At 40.3% G+C, this 26704-nt stretch overlaps 2 protein-coding genes across 12 annotated transcripts in view; one reads left to right on the top strand and one right to left on the bottom strand.

The window, feature by feature from the left end:
* Nucleotides 1–122: 122 nt before the first annotated feature.
* Nucleotides 123–18015, top strand: PM20D2 (peptidase M20 domain containing 2). The gene is made up of 7 exons (XM_081186639.1): nucleotides 123–1255; nucleotides 1577–1725; nucleotides 7658–7800; nucleotides 12067–12221; nucleotides 13520–13652; nucleotides 15166–15273; nucleotides 16525–18015. The coding sequence occupies exons 1-7, from the start codon at nucleotides 731–733 to the stop codon at nucleotides 16728–16730; spliced, it is 1419 nt and encodes a 472-aa protein (XP_081042765.1). The 5' UTR covers nucleotides 123–730; the 3' UTR covers nucleotides 16731–18015.
* A 1810-nt stretch (nucleotides 18016–19825) lies between these two features.
* The window catches only part of GABRR1 (gamma-aminobutyric acid type A receptor subunit rho1), a 37983-nt gene continuing 31104 nt past the window's right edge, over nucleotides 19826–26704 (bottom strand). For all 11 annotated transcript variants that reach the window (XM_081186625.1, XM_081186629.1, XM_081186634.1 and 8 more), the window contains one exon: nucleotides 19826–25906. In XM_081186625.1, coding sequence (XP_081042751.1) covers nucleotides 25616–25906 — 291 coding nt within the window. In that variant the 3' untranslated portion in view covers nucleotides 19826–25615. The remainder of the gene's footprint in view (nucleotides 25907–26704) is intronic.

Here is a 26704-nt window from a genome sequence, read left to right on the forward strand (position 1 = left end):
TTGATAAAAATACACTTGACTCCTGGAAGACAAACCTGATCAGACTTGAGTGTACACTTGCCAGCGTTTCTTCAAAGTCCTGAAACAATACAGATTCTCACCGGTATCTTTCAATGTTGATTCTTTTCTGTTTTTGTGTTATGTTTAATGTTGTGGTACCTGAATAGAGAGATGTGAAAATTGCATATAAACACAGATATACATAAATTTTCACAAACCACTCTATTTGTCTCTTATCTATCTTCATTCGGGTACCACAACAGTAAACATAATATTGACCCAATAGCCTAGTCCAGAAATACTGTAACCTTTTTTTAACCTCTGTCCCTGGTGGTTGAACAATGCCCTGTATCGAGTTACTTCTAGGAAAAGAGGTAGGATTAGGTTTCGGTGTTGATCCTCGGCTCAGGTTAAACCCTATATATACACCTGAGCAACAACATTTCGGTAGCTTAAGCAGCACGCGGCGGCGGAGGCGGGAGCTGTTTTTTCCTTTTAGAACTATTCGCGGAGTGTTAAAGAAAAGCGACTACTTTTCCCAGCAAGCTCTGCGGTAGAAAGTCCCGGCCTGGGCTGCTAACCGAGGCTATATAAGCCCCTCGGGCGGCGCGGGTTTCAGACATTTGCCGGTGGCTGTCGTGGTTGCGAAGCCGGCGGTGGCTCTTTTCCTGACGCTGCAGCGCGCCCTTGTTGTTCCCGTTTATTCTCCTTTAGAACGAGCTCCTTTCCGATGAGGCCGAACGAGGCGTCCGAGGCGCCCGCTTTGGCGGCGCGCCTGGAGGAGCTGAAGCGTCGGGCGGCCGAGTGCATCGAGGCGTCGTCGGAGCGGCTGGCCGAGCTGAGCCGCGAGATCTGGAGCCGGCCGGAGCTGGCTTACGAGGAGCGCCAGGCTCACGACGCCCTCGCCCGCTTCTTCGCCGGCCTGGCCTCGGGGTCCTCGCCGGCCGGCGCTTGGCTGGTGCAGCGCAGCTACAAGCTGGAGACGGCCTTGCGGGCGGACTGGCAGTGGGGCGGCGAGGGAGACGCCGCGGGGGCTGCTCCTGCCGCCGCCGCCGTCGAGGACGGGCAGAAGGCGCCCCTCCGGCTGGGCTTCTTGTGCGAGTACGACGCCCTGCCGGGCATCGGCCACGCCTGCGGCCACAACCTCATCGCCGAAGTGGGCGCCGCCGCCGCGCTGGGACTGAAGGGCGCCCTGGAGAGCCTCCGCCCGAGCGGAGCCGCCGACGGACTGTCCCGCCACGTCCCCGCCGTCAAGGTGCAGGGTGGGTGGGAGAGGGAGAGAAGCTGCGCCCCGCATCTCCTGCCTTCAGCCCACAACCTTTCCGAGCCCCCTCTTTTTCTTTCCTTTTTTGGGGGGTGGGCTCGCTGGGACGCTGCTGTAGTTCTCACCATGCCCCTTCTTCGCGTCTTGTTTTCGCAAAGTGCCCTAGAAAGATCTCTGGAGGTGTATATGCAACTTGTAAACTTATGGGTAAAGAAAGAAAGACCCTCCCGTAAAGAGAGTGCCACATCCCGCATCCCGGGATGCTTTGGTTTTTGCTGCACTTCCTGACCCACATGTCACCTTTGCTTTCAGGTCACCGTGTTGGGCACCCCTGCTGAAGAAGATGGAGGAGGCAAAATCGACTTGATCAAAGCCGGAGCTTTCGATGGTCTGGACGTTGTTTTCATGGCCCATCCGTCCCAAGAAGATGCAGCGTATTTGCCCGACGTAGCAGAACATGAGTGAGTAAACTGGAATGGGAGGCATTGTTTACTTGGCCATTGTAACAAGCCTTTCACTTTTGATCCACTTTTGAGTTACTCATTTGGCTTTCCAAAGGGCACTTGGAACAATTTATGTAACGTTCTGCTGCTGTTTCTAATAAACCGCTAATGAGCACGTGGTGCTTGTGTGGTGCTGCCAAGCGAAACAAGTTTCTACTTCAATTAACTTGTATTACGTGAGGTTTGAGTTTTTATACCATAACCGTTAATTCATTATCCTAAAGGGCCCCAGTAAGAAAGGAAGGCTGGGTGGCATTATGAAACAGCTGCCAAGGCCTCTTGTGCCAAGGGTCCCATTCTTTCTCACTGTGCTGTCCAGAAAAAGCTCACCCACAATTCTCCTACGTACTTTCCCTCTTAGCTGTTCACTGGGGAAAGTTGGGGTGATGCGTGAGGAAGATATGAGGACCTCCAAAGCCAACCTGCTCCCAGTAACCAGTCCTTCGGTATGGGTGATGGAGTCCATGCACAGAACACAGGTCCATTGGTCTAGCTAGCTCATCTTGCACTACCTGAAGATGCAGGGGATTGAACCTGCAACTTCCTGAATGCAAAGCAGATGCTGTGCCACGGAGTTACTTCCCATCCTCCTTAAGCTATTTCCTACCCAGTGATCTGCCAGCAAGTTTTAGTTCCAGAACTGCTACTCTCTACATGTTTTTTACTCCCCTGGTTGTTGGGAGGAGCGGGCAGATAGAGCCTCCATCTAGATTCGGTCCTAAGATCTTCAGTTATTGACCTTATTCTGTATATTTACAATCATATGCACATTCTGAGTAAAGTATTGCCTGCAAAATTATGTCACTTTGTAGTGAATTACAGCAGGGCTTCGTTTTCAGGGACTTTTACTTATTTGAAACATATCTTCTTTATTCAACATCATCTTATTCAAGTTGCCTAATGAGCTTCTGTTTTGTTTTGTTTTTAAATCAGTTGGACCAGTAGCTAGGTAACCCTAACAATGATTTTTTAATTTAGTTCAAGGTATAAATTTCATTTCCTGATGTATGATAGCGTTCATGAAACTGCCAACTTTATTGGAATAGGAGATGCTGCAGTTTAACAAACACCCTTCCACCCACAATTTGTTTTATTGTTTATACACATTTGTTAATATATTTGGATGGAACCATTATTCGGACTAGAGAGGGTGCTGGGTGTTTTTGAAGTCATTCTGTTTAGCTGGAAGCAATTCTGGTTATACAGTCTTGCTTCATGTGATTATTAAAGGAGTTTGTTTCAGCTGATCTCATTACCGAACATCTCCAGAAATTAGATCTGGTGTTTGCCTGCAATGTAGACCTAAATGTCTTGTGACTCAAAGCTGTACAGTTGAGTGTTAAAAACTTTTATATTTCCTTTCACATTTCTGCAAAGATGACCACACATAGGCATATTAAGAACAAGTAGAACTGATGTTCGGCTGTATACAATTTAGATTGTATATAGATTTGAATACAGTGGTACCTCTGGTTATGAACTTAATTCTTTCCGGAGGTCCGCTCTCAACTTGTAACCGTTCTTAACCTGAGGTGCGCTTTCACTAATGGGGCCTCCTGCGCGCCTCTGGAGCGCAATTTCTGCTCACATCCCGGGGCAAAGTTTGCAACCAGGAGCACCTACTTCCAAGATAGCAGAGCTTGTAACCCAAAGCATTCGCAAGGAGGACGGTTTGTAACCAGAGGTGTTACTGTACATTGTACTTTTCTTAAAAGTTTCTGGCAGTTAACACACCAACCCAGAAATGCAGAGTGCCCCATTCCTCTTGGTATTCTGTTTTTTGACTGCCTTTCTGCCATAGTGAAGTTCACACCCAGGGTATATGATGGCTATGTTGACATCTCAGTAGCCTTCCGTATCAGGAAAGCAGTGGTGTGTTGCAGATATTGCAATGACAAGCAAGTTATATTTGTAAAAAAAAAAATTCCTTTGCAAAAGTCGTTTCACCCCAAATTGGTGTTTTTTTTTAATAGAAAGGCTCATCTTAAGCCACTCAGGGCACCTTTTGTGACTGAAGAGCAGGATAAAAATGCTTTAAATAAATAAAAGGTGTGGCTTCATTTCACCACCTAGCTCTCATTGGTTCAGTAGTAAATATTACAAGCTTCAAGTGCCTTTCCTCATCATTGTTAGAGATGGCTTTCCATTTTTGAAGCGAGCTGACCAGCACAGATGATTTCTTGTGACTAGAGGTAGAAGAACACTTCCTCACTTCTTTTGAAAACCACACAACATCTTTATAGAGACTAAGATGAGATTCCTTCCCCCCTCGACCCCCAGTATGTGTGGTAGGGATGTTATCCCTTCATAGAAATTTAGTACAGTTTCTTCAGTTTTGTCTTGACTTAATCTTCCTTTGTTCTTCATATTGAACAGAATGGGCACAAAATCTAATGCCAGAAGCTATGAACTTTATAATTAATCGTGGTCTCATGTAACAGATTACTTTAGATCAGTACTAATTCTAATGTTTTCACGTCTTCTTCTGCAGGTGATTCATCAAGTAAAAACACAGCCCTTTGAATTGTCTCCATTTGCAGAACATAATCTTTTCCCCCCTCCCTGGATGCAGTACACCTGATGCTTGATCCTCTACTCCTGCACAATAATAGCAGGATTAGCGGGAAGGGAGGTGGTGGACATCAGTATATGAAAACTAACTGAAAACAGAGCTCTGTTTGAAAATGTGTACTTTCAGATGCTTTTTGTATTCTTAGCTTCCATATCCCTCCACATACCAAAACAACTAGTAGGAAAGTTCTACGCATTTACTTCTCAAAATTGCCGTTGTAGTAATATTTTTGATACATGGGGGAGTATTGAACTTACAGTACAGTACTGAATTCTTGCTTAGAAGTTCAGAGCTCATTTGAGATTTACAAGAGAGAACTGTACAGAGCAAGTTTTTGAATGCTACTCACTTTAGGAATTTATACCCCACCTTTCGCATCCATCTTAAAGTGGCTAACACAATTTTTAAAACATAGCAGCAAATAAAATTGAGTCAGAAAATAACACTTATAGTAGTGATCCAATTAAAAGGGTGGTGTGTATCATAACAGGCCACCAAATGCCATTAGCATTCCAAGCAGACAGAAGAGATTTGCCTAAATTGTAATGATGAAGGAACAGTTGAGAGTTACAGCACTGAAAAGGCACTTCTCCCACTAGTCACTCACCTAACTTCAGGACGCAGAGAGAGAGGCCTTTGACAAATGGATTCTAAAACTAAGAACTAGGATGGATTCTATCCTAGTTCTTGAGCCAGGCCACCTTAAGTATTTTTACCCAGTTTTCTGTTGAAAAGGCTTCCCAGAGCAGATGACATAAGATCAGTAACAAGATGACCTGCTCACAGGCATGCAGTCTGAAAGACAGTGATATTCAGTGATAGTCATAATATGCTGTAGACCCACTGGCAGCAATGGATTTTAGCCCGTTTTAATGGGTCTGGTTTAAGTATGGCTTAGTTGGATATCAGTCACAGCACAGAAGGGAAAAGAGGAGGCATAGGGAGGGAAGAGGAAAACAAGCAAACTCTGCTACCAATTTTTGCCAGTACATCATACCTCGGTGAGAGGAGCTGTAGGATTTCATGATTAGCATTTCTATGTTCAACAGCAGTGTTGAATCAACATTTCCAGCAGCTCTCAGTAGACTGATAGTATAGACTTTTTAACTATATATATGCACAAGGATGGAAGAGCACTGGCATTCTGAGCTTAACAACAGTATTCCCTATGATTCAGTTGGGACAGAAGTATGATTCTCTTGTTTCTCTTATCTATAGCATTTATGCTGCTTCTCTATCCTACTTTATATAACTTATGCTGCTGAACTCCATAGCCTGGCATGACCCTAAAAGGCTGGGCTGTCTTCGGATATAGCTTTATAGGTTGCACCTAGCATGTATTGCTGGGGTTATGTTTGGGTCATGTTGGAAGTGGATAGTGCTGATACACAGCATATCCACATTTATTTAACAATGTTTTTATAACACTTGATTCTAGGAAAACCTCAGCAACAAATATTCTGCACTCTAGAAAACTGTTTGCTGAATTCTTCATAGTTTTTGGTTGGGAAATGTGTCAAGTTTGTCTTCACACAGGACATTGCAAACTGCTGTCTTTACCTTTGGCTTTTGTGTTTGTCCTAACCTTTTCGTTATAATTTCTGTCAAGTTTTATTAAACACATATCACTGTATTTTTGAACAAAGTCTGCACAGTCTCCAAACTTGGCTGCAGCCAAAGAAGAATAGGTTTGCAACAGAATCACACACACACTCTAGATGATAAATCACGCTTTGAAAATGAAGCCATGTAAGCAAAAGCCTATGCAAGGGTCCTGTGTAATGCGGGACGTTTGGGATTGTTTGCTCACAGTTCATAGTGTGCTTAACACCTATTTCTAATTAATGATTTTTATTACTAAGCCTCAGGTAGTCATCTTACCTAAGTGTAACTCAAGTTTCCCAAGGTCAGAATAAAGTCATCAGATGTATTTATTTAGACTCTTGAGTAGTTGCAATTTGTTGCAGCTGGTTTCATATCTTTATAGATCTCTTAAGATCTTAGGAAGAATATGATATATGCCAGAATATGATAGATAACCAGTGTGGTATTGTGGTTAGAGTGCCAAATCTTCACTTGGCTGTGATGCTCACCAACTCAGCATAACCTATCACTCAGGGTTGTTGTGAGGGTCATCTGGAGAGAGAAACACCTACATCCCTTTGAGCTCATTGGAGGACAGGTGGGATATAAATGTAAATACATACATAAATAAATAAATACAAGAGGACACTTACTAATCTTTTGATCCCAGCAGGTTTTATAGGCCAAAGTTATAACGGTGCTAGTTCCTTGAACTCTAAATTTTTCATGCTAATTTTTTAACATTGCTTTTCAAAATTCAGATCTTACATAGTTGTGATTAAATTTTAATTTAGGATTATGTTGATTTGAACACAGTTCTTTTTCATGAAAATAAACAAGGCAAGGTTTTTAAATGTGTCAGGGATACTGCAATCTGTATAATGCAATTCAGTGGCAGAGCTGGCCATCATCTGGTCTTTTTAAATTTAGAAAATGCAGTGGTGTTTGTTTGTTTGTTTGTTTGTTTGTTTTAAAGGTAGAAAACACTGCAGCAGTTATTCAATATTATTGCTAATAGTAAAGCATCTGTTGTGTTCTGTAAATTCTTTCATCCTGACAAACCAAATGGTTCTGGCTAAGGCAGCTCAGAATGCATGGAGCTCCTCCATTGAGAATGGTTCCCCCCATTCAGTGGATGAACCATGTATAAATAAACATTTATGTGTACTTCTTTCTCATGAAATGCTTGAATTGTTCTCCATTTGGAAAGGATCTCTGGATGAGGACAACTGTGTTGGGTATTGTAATTGAGGGGAGGTGGTGAACTGAGTTGTCAGGAAATCTCACACCAGTTGATTGTAGTTTGTTATTTGCTTCACGCCTTTTGAAAATGTCTGTTTTCTTAGTTGATTTGTTAAGATATTTCTCTACCAGACACAATTTATTTCTGTCTAATATACTAATATTCTTTATTTCCACAGAAATTAGTTCTTGTCTTGTATGTACCTATTTCAGTACAAGTGGTCCATATAAATGTCAGACTTGGTTTTGTGATGACAAAGATCAGCTTTGACTATCAAAGCTCTGTATTGAATACCTCCTACTCTCAAAACATGTTGGTCTGTTTTTCCAGCAATTATCTTTATAGAGGATTGAGGTTTTTAAAAAAATCAAACCCCTATATTATAGCATAGACCTTTATCTCATTAGAACTTAAGCTCGTTGAATGAATCCAAAGGGATATTTTTCCTTTCAAAAAGTGTTTAAAAACCAGTGATGGCTTTTATTTCCTAGTGTGACTGTGAAATACTATGGAAAAGCTTCTCATGCTGCTGCTTACCCTTGGGAAGGAGTAAATGCATTAGATGCTGCTGTTCTTGCATACAACAATCTGTCAGTTTTAAGACAGCAAATGAAACCAACATGGAGAGTTCATGGTGAGATGTTCATTAAATCTTATGTCCAGCAAGTAATACTTCAGGCACTGTTTTATAATGTATCTGGCATGTTAACATTAAAATGAAAATGGCTGTTCATGTGTTTAGTTTTCTGATAAATGTTCAATCTGTTGGTAAAGTTGAAAGTTCTTTAAGAGCTATACAACTTTGGTACGGATATGTTCACTTAATAGACTTTGGTCATGTTTTCCCAAAACAATATGTCAGGGTTGTTTGCTTAAGAAACCATATTGTGTGAGCTGCATGCTGGTGTATGCAGCCCATAGGTAATTGAACCCATATAGCAAGATGTCTGAAGTTTGGATTGTGATTTGTTTCACCCTAACAAGCTATGTTTACTTAGTTTGTTGTTGGCACATTCTCACTTGTTAGGGAGAACAAACCATGAACCCAAGTTTGGATGTTGTTCTAAGCTGATTTTATCTGCTCATACCAGGGGTGGTGAGAGCAGTTAGGCTCCATGTATGGTTTAATTAGCCAAGGTTAATGAACGTTCATCAGATGATTGGTGTTAAGGTTGAGTATTATGATGGCTAACACCTGCAATAATGTGTATTGTAACAGTGAGTCTTCACACATTTGTTCCCCCCCAAATGTGGGTTATCATACCCTGGCAGTTGGTGCAGCTCTCTATTTCCTTCCATCTTTTTTATGCTTTGGGGATGCTTATAGGATCTGCCCCTCACCCTTAGTCAGAGGTTAGAACGCATGCTGTGCTAGGCTTGTGTCATCCAGATGTGTAAAGCATACGAGTTACATACTCATAAGTGTCTGTAACACAAGCTCTGCAGTTCATGCAACTGATACATTTATTAGTGGAGTCCTGGAAGAGGTGATGGTTATATAATTGAATTCTCAAATAGCATTCTAGTTTAGCTTTTCTATTAAGTGCTAGTTAACTATATATAGGGATTATTGTGAGGACGAGGCACAGTTTTGTAAGCTGCAAGGCTGAAGTGCTATGGTCCACACTTGAGTTTTAGCATGTAGTCTACTGTTTGTCTATACCTGACCATAATAATATGGGTCTAACTGTAGAAGGATTTCTAGTTTATACAACGTCGTTTAAAGATATGTGGCAACTAATCTAGACAGCTAACCAAAGGGATCAAATTAGCCATAAACACTTGCAATTCATTAACTTGACTGAAGTTAGTTAATAGTGAAAAGGTTTGGTTTGCATCTGCATGGTAAAGTAACTATTGTTCTAAAAGCCCAATAGGCCCATCAGGCAGTTTTGACCAATCCACAGCTACCTATCCTACACCTCTGGTCCTACCCATGAGGTCAGGTGTGAGGCAGGTAAAGTTGCACCTGGGCCACAGAGGAGATTGGAGGCACTGCTGATGTGTGTTGGGCTGACACTTTGAAACCCTGGCTGTCAGCTGATTATCAGGTCTTCAAAGCATAGCCCCAACAATCAGCTTTGATCAGCTTCTCTCAGGAGTTCCCCATTGGATACCTCTCCACCCTATTGGATAAGCTCTCATCCAGAAGCACCCATATGATTTATGTTGCTGTTTGATTTCCAAAGCAATGGCGTTAATACCTTCCAGATAGAATTGTGGGTCACTGTTGTAGTACTTCTGAATACTGCATAAAAAAATATTCTCAGTGGAAGATTCCCCCTCACCCCATATAAACTAAAATGTAAAAGGTTTTGAGCAACTTGTCATCCATAATACTTTCAATTTAAAGTAACATGGTCTTTCTGACTTGTTACTTTTTCTCGTCTTTGTTTCCTCCCATCAAATTTCTGCCCTTGTTAATGTTTATCTGTACTAGAGCTATCAAATAAGAATAGCAAATTGAAAAGAGTGAGGCAAAGTTAATCTCTTAGTGATGATAAGAAAGGAATGGTATGTCTTCTTGCATTCCCGATTTGTTTTTGTTTTTTTGTGATGTTCCCTTCATAGCACATAGTTGCTGGTTAAACTGGTTGGAGTAGCTCTACTGCTTTTTAACTTTTTCCCCCCATAGGCAAGGTTACCTTGCTGGTCAACATTTATTTTTTTATGTGGTCATGAAAGCTAATAGTAATTAGTTTTCTTTGCACAAAACCATTAAATTATTTAAAGCATTTGTGGCCCAGGCCGCACGGCAAGTGATTTGCTGCTTTTCAAGTGACAATTTTCCATTAAAATACTCTTAGCATGTGCATGGTTTAAATCTTACACATTTTTATATGATGGGCTTCTTGCTCTTGTGAGCATTGGTACCTTATTGAGGCCAAATTGGATTATACCACCAGTATCAGAAAAACACTGCACTGCCCTGTCTACATCTTCCTAGCTAGTTTGTGCAGAAACACATGAGAATGGGATTATACCAGCAGTGTACCACTTTGTTTTTCTATAGCCTGTTTATCAGCCATATATAAAGATAGCATCTTAAAAGTCTTGTACATATTGAAGCTTAGTCAAAGTGTGCATATTGATGCCACAGCATGGTGCAAGCATGGTCTTGCTCTTTAGAATAATACTTAGAATAATACATTTTGGGATAACCTGTGCTTGTAGGAACTTTGTTGAATCTTAGTGGAAGCAAAGACAACAAGTAGTTTTGCTATACATGGATGGCATTCTCAGGAGCTCTCTTGAGTATTGCCTCTCACCTGTGAGCCAGCCAGTTTTTGCTTAAAGTTAAACCTTTCTGTTTCTGTACACTCACTTTGATTTGCTTCATATAGCTGTTGCATAATGTAAAAGTGATTCTTGGAGCAGGGAAGCTTGCCAGTTTTATGTACATGGCCTAATAAAATTTAGATGGTTTATAAATATTAGATGCAGCTTTCAGTTTTGCTGCCGATGTTCAGCTACTGTAGTGTAGCAGATGGATTCTGGCAAGTGATTTGAATAGCCCAAGACAACTAAAGAACTATTCAGGTAAGCAACTATTCCAGGTATATTGAAGAAACCTAAAAACAACTTACTGCCTAAAATTGCCATAGATTGCAAGCTCATTAGGTCTGGGCACCACCGAGTTATAACAATATTGTAGCAATTCAAACTGTCTTAAAACAAAGAGCCTGTTCTTGCTGGAGTCATTCAGAACTCAGTCAAACAAGATTCTATTCATGCAAGACTTTTAAGATGGAAATGTATCATACCCCTTTATTCTTGTTTGAAATTCCCAATTGACAGTAGATTCATTTGCTTGGGCAAAATTTCATACATGCATATATATCAGATCAAGAGTTACTTTATTCAAAGTGGTTTCAATTGGAACTTTACTTGAGCTGTTGGGTGATAATTATCATATTTGGAGTAGACTGATTGAAATCAATGGATTTCAATGGGTCTATTGAGTATGATGAATGTCAGCCTATTGTGTGTTAGATCTGGGCCAACAGGAAAGCAAACAAACGACACACTTGCTTTTGATACAGAAACTTCTCTTCTCTGATCTAAAACCTGTTTCTACCATTTGATGACGCTGCACCTTGATAGCGCTCTAGTCGCTTTGTAACAAAATTTGAAGAAGGAAAGTGCATATATGGGCAGACAAAGGGTGACACTGTTTATATTATCCAGGGTGGAAAAGATGGTGTTCTGGAATTTTGTCCCCCTTACCTATTTCAAATGCTTGCACAAAAAAAGCTCCTTAAAATGGATACTGTTTAAGAGTTTGAAATATTTTCATTTCTTATTCCTTTCTCTTGGTCAGCTCATGGGCAGCTGGTGATGTATAACCCACTACTTAAGTATTCTTCCAGCATGCACTATGTGGAAGAAAAAAGGCAGAAAAAAGATGTTAGGAGGTATACTGTTCAAAACTGATGCCTAACTTGGTTAAGCAAAGTTGAATTATGCCACAAAAACATGTTAAATTGTTCAGCTTTAATTTATACTTTAGTCTTTTCTCCAGAGGTTAGAATATGAAAGGGATGTTTTTACGCCTTGACTTCTGGTCTAGTAAATATATTCAGCCTCTGTGTTACTGCTCCCTTAATCCCCCTTGTTCCAATGCCATCTAGTTTTATTTCATCCTGAAAGACAACAGATGAATAACTGAGAAGAATGTGAATGCAAATCTTTGTGGGTTTTTTATTGAAATCAAATAAAATTTCAAGACAAAAAATTTTTTTTCCTTAAAGAAAGCAAGAAAATCTGTTTTTGTTCCCACATCTGCTGGAGAGTTGGCTCAGGTGCAGAAACTAGTGTGGCTTTCCTGTTTTAGCCAGAAGCCTCAGAAACCTACTATTCAAAGTTCTGATTTCAGTAACACAGTTCTTCCTTCTTTTAGGTATAATAAAGAATGGAGGTGTGAAACCTAATATCATCCCTTCTTATGCTGAATTAGAATTTTACTTGCGTGCTCCTTCGTTAAAAGAACTCTCCATCCTGACAGAAAAAGCAGAGAACTGCTTTAAATCTGCAGCCCTGGCCACAGGGTGTGAAGTAAGGTTCATAAAGATTTATTTTGCTTTTAAGTGACAATGTGAGCTGACTAATAATGATAATATTATTATTTGTTCCCCACCTGTCTGACTGTTGCCTCAGCCACTCTCTGGATGACTTCTTGGCCAAACCACCCAGGACCTGTTGAGTGACTTTAGTTGAAAGAAGCATAACATCTACATGTCAGCCTACCCTCTGACAGTTTCCCCCTATAGTTGTGGCTCCAAGCAGGCTAGATTGGGGTGATTAGGCCTGTCAAGATGTTTGAAATGGTCTGGTCACCTCTGTCTTTCTCTCATTACAGTGCTTGGAGAAAAAGTTTCAGCTCAGTGCTGCAATGGGAATGAATGTGTTTCCATATGTATGTGTGTGTATGTAAGTGGTGGTCTGTGTGTGGTGAGAGCAGGGTGTGCTTGACCATGACCACAACTGGCATGTGGCCCTCAGAGGATTGGCCTCAACCCTCAGGCTGAAAAGGTTTATCCATCTCTGAACTAAAACCCTGATCCCGTTGAACTAACATCTCAGCATAGCTGATATTTTGGACTCAACTTTGTCAAGTCTTGGTTCTCAAAAGTGCAAACATACCCAAGTAAGAGCGACCTTTCACATGCTTTTAAATACACAAGGACTCAGCATTGGGCTGTTTTTATTTTCTTTCTTTTTTAAAAAAAGCTTCCTTTCTCACTGAACAGTTTCTAAGTACTTTTCCTTCTTTGGTATTTTCTTTAAATCATAAAAGTAGTGAGGAGCCAGAGGGAATTAACCCTGCTTCTAAAGGTTCTACTTCAAAGTAATTTCCAACTGGAGCTCACTTCCATATTCAGTTGGAACTCCCTTCCAAGAATTTACACAATCTTGGCTCTGTGTTTTTTTCCATTTGGCATCTTTGGAGCTGACATTCCACATTTCTAATTTATCCTGTTTTGCAAGAAGCTTGCAGTTGTCTAAGGGCAGGAAGCAGAAAATTGCTTGCTTGTTCTAGGAGATAATGCCACATTCATGCTTCGTATAAATAGGATGTGAAATGCCGAAGAAAGCCAATTAGTTCCTAAAAGTGTAATCCTTTGCATGTTTACTTTGAAGTCAGCCACACTGTGAATTGCAGCTTGTTCTCAGGTAAGTATGTTTCAGATTTCAGCCTAACACTAAGTCCTATGCATTTTTGAGAGTAAGCCCCTTTGAGTTCAGTGGGACTGACCTCTGAGTAAGACAAATAGGATTGAGTTGGAGGCCCTTTGGTTTAGACTTTATCTGGTATTTTTGTGTCAAAGCAAATGAATATTTTTCTTCTCTAGATGGAATTAAAAGGTGGTGCAAATGATTACTACAACGTACTCCCTAACAAGAGCCTGGAAAAAGCTTACATTGAGAATGGGAAGAAACTTGGCATGGAGTTCATCCCAGAAGATAACTTGACTGGGCTGTCAGGTAATAAATAATAAAACATCCACGTGTTTACATTCATCAGGTTGGCTTTTACTCCTTTTCTATGCATTTCTGGTTGGTTGGTTGGTTGGTTGGTTTTACTAGAAAATACATTTATAAATCTTTTAAGAATTTCCCAACAATTGGGAAGTCTGATCAGTTTTTATATTTTAGAGTATCAGAACATGTATCGCTAGGTGAATGCAGAAACAAATTTGAAGGGAATTTGAATTTGGTAAGGGAAAATGTAATGGGGCTGTTCTGAAACTTCAATCACACACTTAAATTCATCTTCTTTAAAGCATGGTAACCAGCACATGTTCAGAAGAACCTGCTAAAAATGTCTACCTTTTTACCATATACTTATTTTCTTGTAATACTCTTAGCATTTTGTTCAACTTGATCTATGAAGTAAGGACAGGTTGAGTTAAATGTGCAGTAAACAGTGCTATTGTGGTTTTGCCATTCCATGGTATCTGTTTTTCATCATAAACCAACATAGGATGTAGAATTGAAAGGCAGTGGAAACCCTACTGTCCATCAACATGCAAGGGATAGGATTGGTAGTCTCTAAGTTAAACTACCATAGATGGGCAGCTGCAATTTGGCGATTTGTCTTATAAGCCCAGTCGCCTAATACGTTGGGCAGCAACAGGGGGCGGGCTCAGCTCCGCGCCGCCCATACCCGGTGCATAAGGCGACCCCCGACTTTGGAGAAGATTTTCTGGGGTTCAAAAGTCGCCTTGTACGCCGGAATCTACGGTATTATTTCAGGACTGCTTGATCTTGATACTGCAGAAAGGAAAAACCCAGTTTATGTGCATGCTATTTATGTATATCACTTTTTCTCCAGAACTGTCTTTTCCCCTCCTTTAAGAGTGATGCCTTTTTCCATTTATGTGAGGAATTGTTGAACTGTTATTTAAGAATTAACTAAATTCTCTCAACCAAAATCTCCATTCTGCTGTTGGAATCATTTCTGCATTCTGTTTATTTTACCTTGGCAAAGTGAAACATTTATGTTTGGGAGCTACCTAATGTACTTGAAAAATGCATTGTGAAATTGGCCTGATTCTGCATCTTATCATTTATCAACTTTCATTGCTAATCCCAAAATATTTATTTTACACCTAAAAAAACCCCACAACCTGTTGCCTTTGTCTGTGTTATGTGCTCTTTTCTCTGTCATACTTTCTCATGCCGTGGGACAGGAGCTGATTGTCCCGCACAGATTTTTTTCATTTCACTGCGTTTCCAGTGCCTCCATATCACTGTCTTTGTCCAATCCTACGGTTTTGCAGTCAATAAATAAATAACTTTGTGATCCTGACATTTGGAACAGTATAATAATGCAAAATGAACAAATGTGCCTAGTTGCACTGTTCCAATTGTAAGCTGCTTTCTTTGTATGAGATCTGAATTATTATATTGCTGCAGAGCATGCATAGCTGAGCAGTACTTACATATATTCCTTTTGGTAGCCTGATCTGATACATTTAAAACTACCTTTTCCTAGGTTCTACTGATTTTGGGAATGTTACCTTTGTGGTTCCTGGGATTCATCCTTATTTTTATATTGGGTCTGATGCACTAAACCATACTGAGCAGTACACAACAGCTGCAGGTTAGTGAGTTTTATTTGTGTGTGTGTGTATTCCTCCTGCCCCCCCCCACCAAAAAATATACAAGAACACTAAGATGGAAATTACATTGAGTTAAAGGTTTTTCCCAGCTGGCCTATGCTTAGTGCAGCTGAATGGAACTGGACTGGAATTAATGTGTCTTACCTATGTTTCTGTGATTATTCTTACTAGGTCTTGGACATCCGTGTACTGTGTTCCTAGGAATAGTCAGTAATAAATATTTGCTTATTTGCAAAAATTCTAAGTTGTCCTTTACCATATGGTCCCTGAGTGGGTTATAATAATATACTATACTATACAATAATAAGATAAAATTGCAATGACAAATAAAACTGTTCTAGCCAGCACTTCAGTGGTTAAAATCAGTCAAATTTTCAGAGGTTGTTTGCTCACACTTCTCTTGAAGTCTGTGCTACACTATTCCAAAAGTCTTGGCTTTTTTTATTGCAGCTGAAGCAACTGGAAATCTTGATGCCTTGCTAGCTGACTAACACTAGCAAGAGCAAGCACAGGTCTCTCAATGTGCTGCTGACTTAAATCAATCTTTATAGGGTTTTTGTTGTTGTTTTTTAATAAGCTAACCTAACCTCCTGGTGGTCAGGTGCGGATAACTTGTTGAAATCTCTTATGCAGATATGCATCTTAAGATCCAGTGATACTCCTACTATGAGAAGTATGTTTGTGGCAGAAATTATGAGAGGGTAGTGAAGAAACTCTATAAATGTCCACATTTGGGACTTTGATTTATTCACAAGAAGCAATAACTTCAGGCTTACAATGAGCCTGAATTTCTTCTATGAAACACATATATATGCTAGATGCACTGAAATTGAAAGATGTGCATTTTAATGCAGGAAAAGAAAACATAAAGCTACTTAGGAGAAGACAGTATCTTTTTATTCCCAGGGTAATTCAAATTGAATTGTTTTGGAAGGGGAAATGGCCTTTACAAATCCCTTCAGTTATGGTATAGCTATACAGTAAATCCCTTCAGTCTTGAATGTGCTGCCTAGCTCTTGGTAAGACCTGCTCCTGTGGCCCTTTCTGAAGGCAGCAGACCAGCTTAAGTTAACTTCAGAAATGGTGGGTTGTTTCTCTTTGATCCAGCAGGCGCTTCTGTTCAGAATGAGGAGGGAATTGGTTTTGCCAGTCCCTCCCTCCCAATGCAGCTCCCTACCACCACCTCTTTATTGATCCCTTCTTTTCTCATTTGTGGATTTAATTCATCCTAGGGTCGGAAGAAGCTCAGTTCTATGCCTTGCGAACGGCGAAAGCTTTGGCAATGACTGCTTTGGATGTTATTTTCAAGCCAGATCTGCTGGAAAAAGTCAGAGAAGACTTCAGACTGGTGAAACTCAAAGAGGAAGGTTACTTGAATATCCCTGAAAATGGAAAGGTGTCTGGTCTTGGTATCGGAGCAGCATGTGCATCACGTTGAAATAGTACAGCATATTACAAATCTAAACACAAAAGAACGTCAAGATTTTTCCCCCTTGGAATTCTAGGAAATGTTTAATAGCTGGAAAGATGCTTGATATTTTAAGTGGTGCAACTAAGCGACCTCAGAGTACTTTTAAAATATTGCTATTGTCTGATATCATGTAGTGGTCTTAATTTGGCAGACAAAATGAGTGATTTCTCTGCAGTGATTGAAAATGTGCTGAATATTGCAGCTTTGCATACTTTTGGAAAAACTTTTTAAATGCTATTTACTCTGGTTGGAAAGGAATGTTGGGTTGTCTTCATAGCAGCTGTTCTCTTGCCAAGGAATAGTGAGAGGTGTTGCATGTTTAGCTTATTGTATGCAGAACCAAATGCAATCCACCAGGACAGGCTTAATATGCTTCATAAAGCTATATGTATTTGAACTGAAGATACCAAAGGTTAGGTGGTGGTTGTTCAAGATGTGCCTAGACTTTCACATTAGAATGGTTTTTCACTCAGTATCTCATGGTCTTTGGTATCTCAACACTTGAACATACCACACTTTCCTCTTTTGGCCATCTAAATTTTTCTAGAAGGACTATCCTTGTAATCACTTGATGTTTATAGGTGGGCTCCTGACCTCTTGTTCTGCACAATTTCCAAACGCTGTGTATCCTTTAGTAGTTTTGTGCATAGTATAGAATTATACAGCATACAGATACACCAGAAGAAAATAACTTGTATGAAAATGAGTGTCCAGGAATAAGTTTTAAAATGAAACCCAAAACTGAGTTTCTTGTGAAAAGTCTTCCTATTTGACACAAATTAAGCAATCACATTGAAGAAGTTAAAACAGTAGGTAGGCGGCTGGTTTGTTTTTAAGGGTACTGTACAGAATCAAAGAAATACTTGTGCAAACCTGGTACATGAACCCTGCTTTACTGTTTTATTTATGCATAGCTGCATTTCGAAAATGAATGGCTCCAGTCCATTAATGTAGCTGCTGAACAAAGTAGATTGGTAGAACTTGTTATGTTTCACATTCATTTTCCTTTCTGAAATAGAATTGTCTATAATTTTGTCAGTTTCACCACCAGTTACTCCCCAGGACCCAAGATGTGTACATTGATGACAGAGATGAGGAAAGGGGTGATGAATCCTATGGATGTTCAAGTTGATACCCAAGTATTTTGGGTGAGCCTCAAATGCATTTGCAAAGGCTAAATGTTGCCATTGTGAGTTGGGTCAGCAGTAGTGGACTATTTGGGGGCTCGTATGTTGCCTTTCGAGGCAGAGAACATAGATGGGCTTTTTTCTTCTGCAGAACAAGCAAAAGATGGTGAGAATGTGAATTCTTGGGGCCTTTGGCAGGTAAAAGGTACTTCTCCTGTAGGGGAGGAATGTGATCCTGTATGGGTTGTCTCTGCCCCTCCCTCCACTGGCAGGAAGTAAAACTTTTTTAGAGAATATACCTGGGGCAGGGACAATCTCCTATCTCCATTTCCTGCCAACTCCACTGCAGATCATCAGTCGGCTGCCCACGGTATGGCAAAAGAGAAGTGGCAGGAACTCTTGGAAGGGATTTTCCATTGTTCTTTGTTCTACTCCTACTGGAGTAGCTGCACCTGACAAATTCAGAGGCATTTTAGACAACTCATAAGTACTAACTTGTGTGGTGTAGTGGTTAAGAGCGGTAGACTCATAATCTGGTGAACCGCGTTCGCTTCCCCGCTCCTCCACATGCAGCTGCTGGGTGACCTTGGGCTAGTCACACTTCTCTGAAGTCTCTCAGCCCCACTCACCTCACAGAGTGTTTGTTGTGGGGGAGGAAGGGAAAGGAGAATGTTAGCCGCTTTGAGACTCCTTCGGGTAGTGATAAAGCGAGATATCAAATCCAAACTCCTCCTCCTCTTCTAACTAGACTGTCTAGATTATTCTTTGCCTATGCTAAGATCAGCTGTCTTCTAATCAAGCTGGTCTTTGTATTTGGCATATATTAATCTACACACCAAAATTGACTTGAAGTACAATCCTTTGCATGTCTATGCAGAAGTGACTCCCATTCAGTTTAATGGGGTTTACTCCCAGGAAAATGCTGCAGGATTGTAACCATAATTATGTAACACACCACCGCCTAGTAGATAAACATATCTTATGCTGAAAGAAAACACTAATTTCCTGTCCTCTTAAGCATAATGTGAAATTTCCTTTGTAAGTGTTGTAGGGAGCAAACTCTGCACAGAATTTTGTATTCTAGAACAATATAAATGCTGTCTTTATGCCCGCTTGTTTGCCTAAACAATATTCTGTTTGAGGGTCAAATACTCCCATTATTATGTTGTTATTTATTCTTTTGTCTTGCCTTTCTTCTCAATTTTTACCTGTCAGTTGGTTCAGTAAAAAAGGCTATTCACATTTTGCTGAGTCAGTTACAAAAGCTCTACTGGTTTAAATGAATATACGACATTATTTTTATTCATAAACAGAAAGAATTGCAGCAAGTTTAGCAGAGCTTAAGGTATATGCATTTCTGACTGAAGCGCACACATGCTCAAATGCACAAATCGATCTAGGGAGAAACAGATGTATATTTTGTACATCACCTGTAGAAACTGTTCTGAAGACAACTTTTTGAGCTGCACATTTGAATGTTGGAATGTTTTGCAGCAAATTAACATCCATTAGCAAGCACTGGAAGACCATGTTAGGAAATTATTAACCTATAGCACTTATTTTTTCCCACCACCACCAGTGCTGTAAGAAGAGAAGCGGATTTCTTTTTACCAGCATACAGCTGTTTCCCCAAATGTTGCACTGTCCTAACTTGCTAGGGAACAGAAATCATACACAGCTGAATCATGGACTAGTTAGTAGGCATAGCAAATTTTAATATGCATAACTGTATCAAACTTATGCTTCAATACTTTGATCCTGTTAAGAGTTGGGTCAACTTCAGAAGAAAATATTAATCTTACCATGCTGTATTTAGTATTTCAGCTTCTTTCATCCAGTTAAACACAGTTTTTGCAATAACTCTTCACCTTTTCAGAAGAGGGAGAAAGGCTCTGGAAGGTTGTTTTTCCCTCTAGTAAGCAAGGGCAAGTCGTCCTCAGTCGGATTTGGAGCTGATCAGTACTTGCACTGAAAGGATCAGTGTCTCTTAAGATTCTTGTTATGTCTCCTCATTCAACTGTGTAAGCTTTGCTTCTGAAAACATTAGTACCAAAGGTGAACTCGATATTTTATTGAGCTCAGGGTTATTTCTGCTCCAACCATATAGCTGTGCAAGTTGCTGCCTAAGCAGGATGTGAGCAAGATACATTGACTGGAGAAGCTGCATATTTCTGATAGTCTTTTAAAAACCTGGCAAAGACTCCTGTTATAGCTTCACAACTTGCTAAAATTGCAAACTCAAAAAGGTTGGATCGAGGCGTGCCACTTGACATGAACAGACTGGAACTAACCCAAAGGTTGCAAGACAGCATGGTTAATGTTGTTATGGACCCATTGGTCTTGGATTGTTGCTCTGAGTGTTCTGCAATGAAAACTTGCTTAGGTGGCAACCGCTGAACAGTGTCACGGGCATTATTTCAATATTTTGCTTACTATTCCAAACTTGATTCCTTAGCAGAGGCCTACTTTGCAAGGAGATTTTGGCTGAGACTTTTAGTGGTAGAAGCCATCCCAACCATACTGTATTCCTGAACATGAAAGAAAAGAGGGAAATTGATTTATTGTGAATTCCTGTGTTTCTTGCATGGTTTTTAATATCACAGTTTTAATTTGTTTTTTTAAAATATATGCAAAAATGTTATTTGACAGATCAAACAGCTGGAATCTTGCTACTATCATAGGAGAGTACAATTTACCTTTTTTCTGTTTACAAAGCACAATCCAGTGAGAAAAAACAATCAAGCTGTAGGCCACATGGATTGCGCAGCAGTTGCTTTAAAGCTCAAGTGTCAGGAAAAGATCTAGTCTAAGCATAAGGCTACCTGGGTTTCTGGCCAGGCCCATGATCATTGACAGTTGTTCTTCATAGCCCTCCGGGGGCTGCGAGGAAGTTCAGGCAGGGGAAGGAGAGGATTTATGTAATTGTATTAAATTATAGTAATTTGGTTTGATTTGTAATAATCTGGAAAATAATAACAATAAGAAGATAAACATAAGGCTACCTGGAACCATTTATGCAGCCGCACACTCATATTAAAAGGGTCTTCTTGAATGTGAGGCTATCCATGCACAGCATTAGCATGCCATGCCATGCCAGCAACCAGTGATCAGAGAGGAAGTGCTTTGCATTGGCCTCTTGCACGGATCATTGCTGCATGGAGCACCTGTAGGGATATACGATTTCCATGTGACCATGTGGCATGTTGAAATTGTGGGTTAGAGACTGTATCTGAGATGGTTGAACTTTATGTCTTTTCTTTGTAAGATCTGACGGGTTGGTGTTTGTTTTCTTTTGTGTGCGGGTGAGTTGCTAAGGCAGTAAGTCCCATTGGTTTATAATTTCAGAACGCCTTGTCCAGTAACGTTAGTTTTGTTAGTACGCCATTGCTTATTTCTGTTAATAACGCTGAGGCTTTCTTTACAGTTCTGATTCTTGTCTAGCAGTTATGCAGTGATTCTGTATGCCAGGTTGGACAGACTTTTTGCCAAGTAAGCCATAAGTAAAGTCTGAAGCGTGAGTGCCATTTCTGTATATTCCACAGGACGTATATGGCTCCCCCTTACTAGGTGGCGGCTTTTCGTCTAATGTACCAAACTAGATAGTGTGCGCTTCATCACTAGTGCCATTTGTGGCCTCTTACACAATGCACTGCTAAATCCTAGGGTTTTGCACTTTTGCTGTAACCTGAATTAACAAGAAAAAGCAACTTTTTCACTGCTTCCTTAAATAGAATGCAACTTTACAGTAGACAACAGTTATTCTTGGATCTTAAGTAGGACAAGGACACCAGACAAAGGTTTTAGTCAACATTACTTTTAGGCTGCAAGCTGTTGTAAAGGCATATTTGCTTTTTAGTGTCTTGGCTATTGCTGCTGCACCAAATCTTGTATGCTGTTGAATCTATATACTCAGTTTTGAAGAATGAAGAGCCTGCAACAGCAGGTTGGTAAAAATGTATATGTAGCTTGGGTGGTGAATTTACTTGAACAAATGTGACAGCAAACATACACAAGTATATTTCAGGAGTTGGTGGTTTTCCTTTTTTTTTATACCTACTAAGGGTTATCTTTGCAAGTGTAATGTTTTGCAGTGAATTCAGGTATTTGAGAAAAGGTACATTCAGGGGCTGAAGCAGCTTCCTGTGCCATCTGTACACAGAATGTTTTGTTTGAATAAAAACTTGAGCTACGCTATAAACTATTGCTATAAAAGTACTTTTGCTAAACGTGTTTTATGATTTTCTAGTGAGCCACTGTTGATGCTATCACTTGGTTTTGTACATTCAGCTTTCTTGGTATGCTGTGTGTAAGTACATTCTGGATTGTAAGAATAAAATTGACTTGCACATTATATTGTGTTTCTCAGGTATATCCTAATAAACAAATACACTACTTAAACATAGGAAGAGTCTGGTTAAAGTTGACGAAGACTGCTCATTGTGATAGTTTGGCTGAAGCTGAGAAATTGAGTCCCAGAGAATGCAAAACTACAGGAACTTTAAGGGACAAAACGGAAAAAGTAAGATAAAACAACACTCTTTGGGGATTATGCCTGTGATGTTGGTTTGAGAGCATCATTTAATCAGGCAGGGCAGCTTGCCAAAGAAAGGAATTTGCAATAATTTATTAAATACTCAGCAGCGTTCCACATTGTCAAAGGTTACCTGCTGTCAGCTGAATAACCCATAAAGGCAAGAAGATTTATGCAGCTGTATCTTTTTTAAATGTTGAATATTTATCCCCTCTTAATAATTGCTAGAGGCCACTTATAAGGGAACTCATAAAACAGACCATCAGAATAGTGATTGTCAACAAAACTAACAGTAAATGTCTATCTACGAAGTAGCACCACATGATGATTTAGATGTCACATCAGATAGTAATAAGGCTCCCAGCGGTTTACAGAAACTTGCAAAAAGAGGACTTCCAGAGCTTTCTAAATCTCTGTTGAGGAAGCACATTATGCCTTACATTAAGGCTATTTCATTCATTTATTTGTCATTTAACTTCTCTGGGTGAAAGTTTAAAATAATTTAAAAGCATAAATGGTATGCTCCATTATGAAACAGGCTGGAAACTGCCAAATAACTGAGTATAAATCTCTAGAAACGCAGCAACACACCCCTACTTGGCTGATCATCCTTCACTAAATCCTGTAAGGCCTGCAGTACAAATTTTTCAACTGAGCAGCTCAACATACTCAGTGTTTTTTTGTAGCCAGAATGCGCAAGAGGGCAGTTCTGGCACCTCTCAGGTGGGTGCCATTGTGTGCTGCCTGCTTCTTGCCTTTACCCACTTCTGAGAAGTGCAAAACAAACATTTCAGGTTAAAATGGAAGCTGGCCAGCATGTGTGAGTCTACACTTTTTTTAGATCTGTGCATGTAGCTCAGCCGCAATTGGTCAAGCTTACAGGGCAGGGTCAATTCATATTTCTTCAATCCATCCTTTGTGTAGCTGCAGGAGCAGGCTTTAAGCTTTCCAGCCAGGCCTCTACTGTTGCACACACAGACGTTTGTGCGAGGGCCCTTCTGAGCTGCCCTAGCCACCCACCTGAATCTGAAAGGGGAAGGTGGGAGCGCATTTATTTGACGTGCACCAGAATCGGGTGACCCACAAACCAGGTAGGGTGGCAGCTTGCCTGAAACCCTTCTAATTCCTGGATCCAGCATGGATTCAACCTTCCTGGTGATGTTATGGCCTTCTACATATGGGCCATCAAAGTAACAAAGGAAGTAGCTCTGTGCCAGATAACAAATGGGTACTTAGAAAGGCAAAAGACAGGGTTCAACGTTGAGTGTGTATGAGCTGGAAGTTAGGCTAAAGGGCCGCTGGCAAAGTTTGCTTCATGCGCCCTCCCAGTTCCACCCTTAGCAAAGTGAGCCAACCACAGAGGATAGTGGTATGCCTGAAGGAGCTGAGGCGGCAGCAGAGATGCCGCTGGTCCCACTGCTGTTGCTGCAATCGCCACTGCCACCCCTCTGCTTGGGCTTCTTCTGCAACTACGGTGCATTCATTTTCCAAGGGCAATGAGGTATGCGATGATGATGATGATAGCAATTATGTGTTTCCATTAATTTAGCTCAGTGAAGCTTTCTGGGTATGTTGCTAAACTAATAAATGCATGCTTCTTTTTCAACCTTTAAATGTAACAGAGAAATTCTGGTGCTTCTTAGTTGCCTAGATGAGCTTGAAGAAGTTAAGCTTTCCTCTTGTGTAGTGATGTCTTCAAGCTTGTCTGCCTTAGTCATTTTGACAGATGAAGTTTAAAGGTCAAATTGAAAATCTTACCTGCTCAGCCCTGAGTTCTGCAATGTATTGACCACTTGAGATGTGTCGCCAACCATTTTCAATCTTGCCTTGTGCTTTTATAGTGAGATGTTCATTCCAGCAAAAACCACCAAGAGCTTGTAATGTATTAAAATCATTTTCAGTCTTGAACACACGACTCGGTTTGTTTATAACAGTGGACCTCTTGAGCACCTGAGATGTGCAGAAACACTGTATTGTGTTCTCTTAACATAGTTTTTATAAAAAATTGTATAAAGGTGCCTAGATAATCCTTTCTTGGAGACACAGTAAAGTTTTCTAACATTTCTGAACTAAAATCTGTTAGACTATATACTTAAACTGGAAGAATTCCATAGGCCATGGAAATTTTAAAAAGATCTCTGTGATCCTGCTTGTTAAGCTGTGATGCTGCATATGATCTCTCTTAGCAGACTAATTTCAATTGCTTAATAGAGTATTATCAAATGTTACTTTTTAAACACAATGGTTTAAATTGCATTCCTGCTTTAGAAATTGTTTTCTATGTCAATATACCTCAATATGAGAGAGGCACAGGCAACATCCCTGGTAGCTCTCTGTGAAAACTCCTGTGGAACCTCTTGTAGGGCATGATATCCAGTGGCAGTCATACTCTGAGTAGACCGATTGAAACCAACAGCTTTAATTTAGTTAATCCATTGGCTTCACTGCATCTAATCAGATTAACCTTGGGTCTCACCCAGGATATTCAGCTTGGGTAAATGTTCAGTAAGTGAGTGAGTTTAATCAATGTTACGCCTAATATAACCAACATTGGGCATCCTGATAAGGAAAATGGTATAAGAACCTTGTAGGTCCCTGACTTTCCTTAGAGGGTGACATCAACAAGTGACTGATTAGCAATAACACACACACATGCCTGTAAGCCAAAAAAGTAGATGTTTTACTTGAGAGGAGTCTTGGTGGTAAAAGTGTACAGTACACTGTTTAGATTTGCAATTTACACTTAAATAGATAATTTTACAATATTGTATATATTTACAAACTGAAACAAAAATATTAACATGGTCCATCGTTTCTGTAATTGGAACACAGATGTGCTCTGAAATTCCTCTTCCCATCATAGCGACACTGTTAGAATATTCTGTACTTTAAAAATGCCTATCACATATTGTCTTTTGAAATAAAAGCATTTGTCGCTTTGCAAATTTTCATTCCTCCCTCTCCCCACTTTTTATTGTTTTGATTGACCATGATGGCCATTTTGAGGCTGGTGAAACTGGCAGTTCAGCAGAGATTTCCACTTAGGTCTCAGTTTAATAAATTGGAGAGTACATTGTGTGAATTTCATGTAACGGGAGTATCAAACAGTCTCTATTGTCACATTTTCTTGATGGACATTAATTTCATACAGTTAACACATGTCCCACCCACATGGAAACTGGCTAAAGAAATAACTATGAAAAAATGGACCAGTATATCAGATTAAATAAAATGTATGCGCCTGGAAATATTATTCTGGAATACTTGTCAATGGCATGTGTATCAATCCTCATGCTGCTGTATCTCTGGTTTTTCCTCCTGCTTGAATTCCTTTCTGAGCCAAGTGCCAGCTGAACCATCATTCGGTCTTGTTTATCTCCATTTTCAGACACATACTGTCCCAGTTCATTCACCTCCCCGTCACTATAGCTGCCATCCATCCCCATCAGTTGCCTTGACTGAGGTAGTGTACAAGTGCAAGGAAGCTGTAGAGGAAAGAAGGAAGATAGTTGTACTCAGGAATAATCTTAATGCCTGGCTGTATAGGGTAGAAGGTCTGAAGAAGGGGAAAAACTGGCAGTTGACATATTGGAGTGTAGCAATAATGCAGGCTTAAGCTCTTGCTTCTGTCACAGATCCATAGGCGAGGACTCATCTCATCTAAGCACAGTTTCTCTTATCTGGCTATGATTTCCTGCATTATTAGCCAGGATAGCTGATATAAAGGTAAATTTGTGAAAATACACAATACGGGAGTTTGAGTTGCTCTTCCAAATGGTGAGCAGATATATGCTCGCAGAATAGGACCCTCTATTGTTGTTGTTGTTGTTGTTGTTGTTATAATTTATATACCACCCTATACTCTAATGCAGGGGTCTGCAACCTTTAAGACAAAAAGAGCCACTTGGACCCGTTTCCGAAGGAAAAAAAAACTGGGAGCCACAAATCTCGTGATTATAAAACTAACTTTTTTGTCACTTTTTTATTATTTCTTTGTTTGACCCCTCAGAATTACTCCTCCTCATAGAAATAAACGTTAAATTAACAAGTTACCTTTTTGTGTGTGTGTGTTCTTCACTCCCCTTCAAAACAGTGACCAGCGTACATGCCCCCTTTCAATGCAGTGACCAGAGTACTTGCCCCTTACAATGTAGCGGGCGGGCGGGCGGGAAGGTGACGTCGGGACGGTGCGTGACTCACGCACACACCGCCCCCATGCGACATCACAGCCAGTACAGCGCCCACCACAGTGGCGAGTGTCAGGGCGCACAATGCGCCTCCTC

This window comes from Podarcis bocagei, assembly GCF_964188305.1.
Source record: "Podarcis bocagei genome assembly, chromosome: 3".
In the NCBI taxonomy this organism is placed as follows: Eukaryota; Metazoa; Chordata; class Lepidosauria; order Squamata; family Lacertidae; genus Podarcis; species Podarcis bocagei.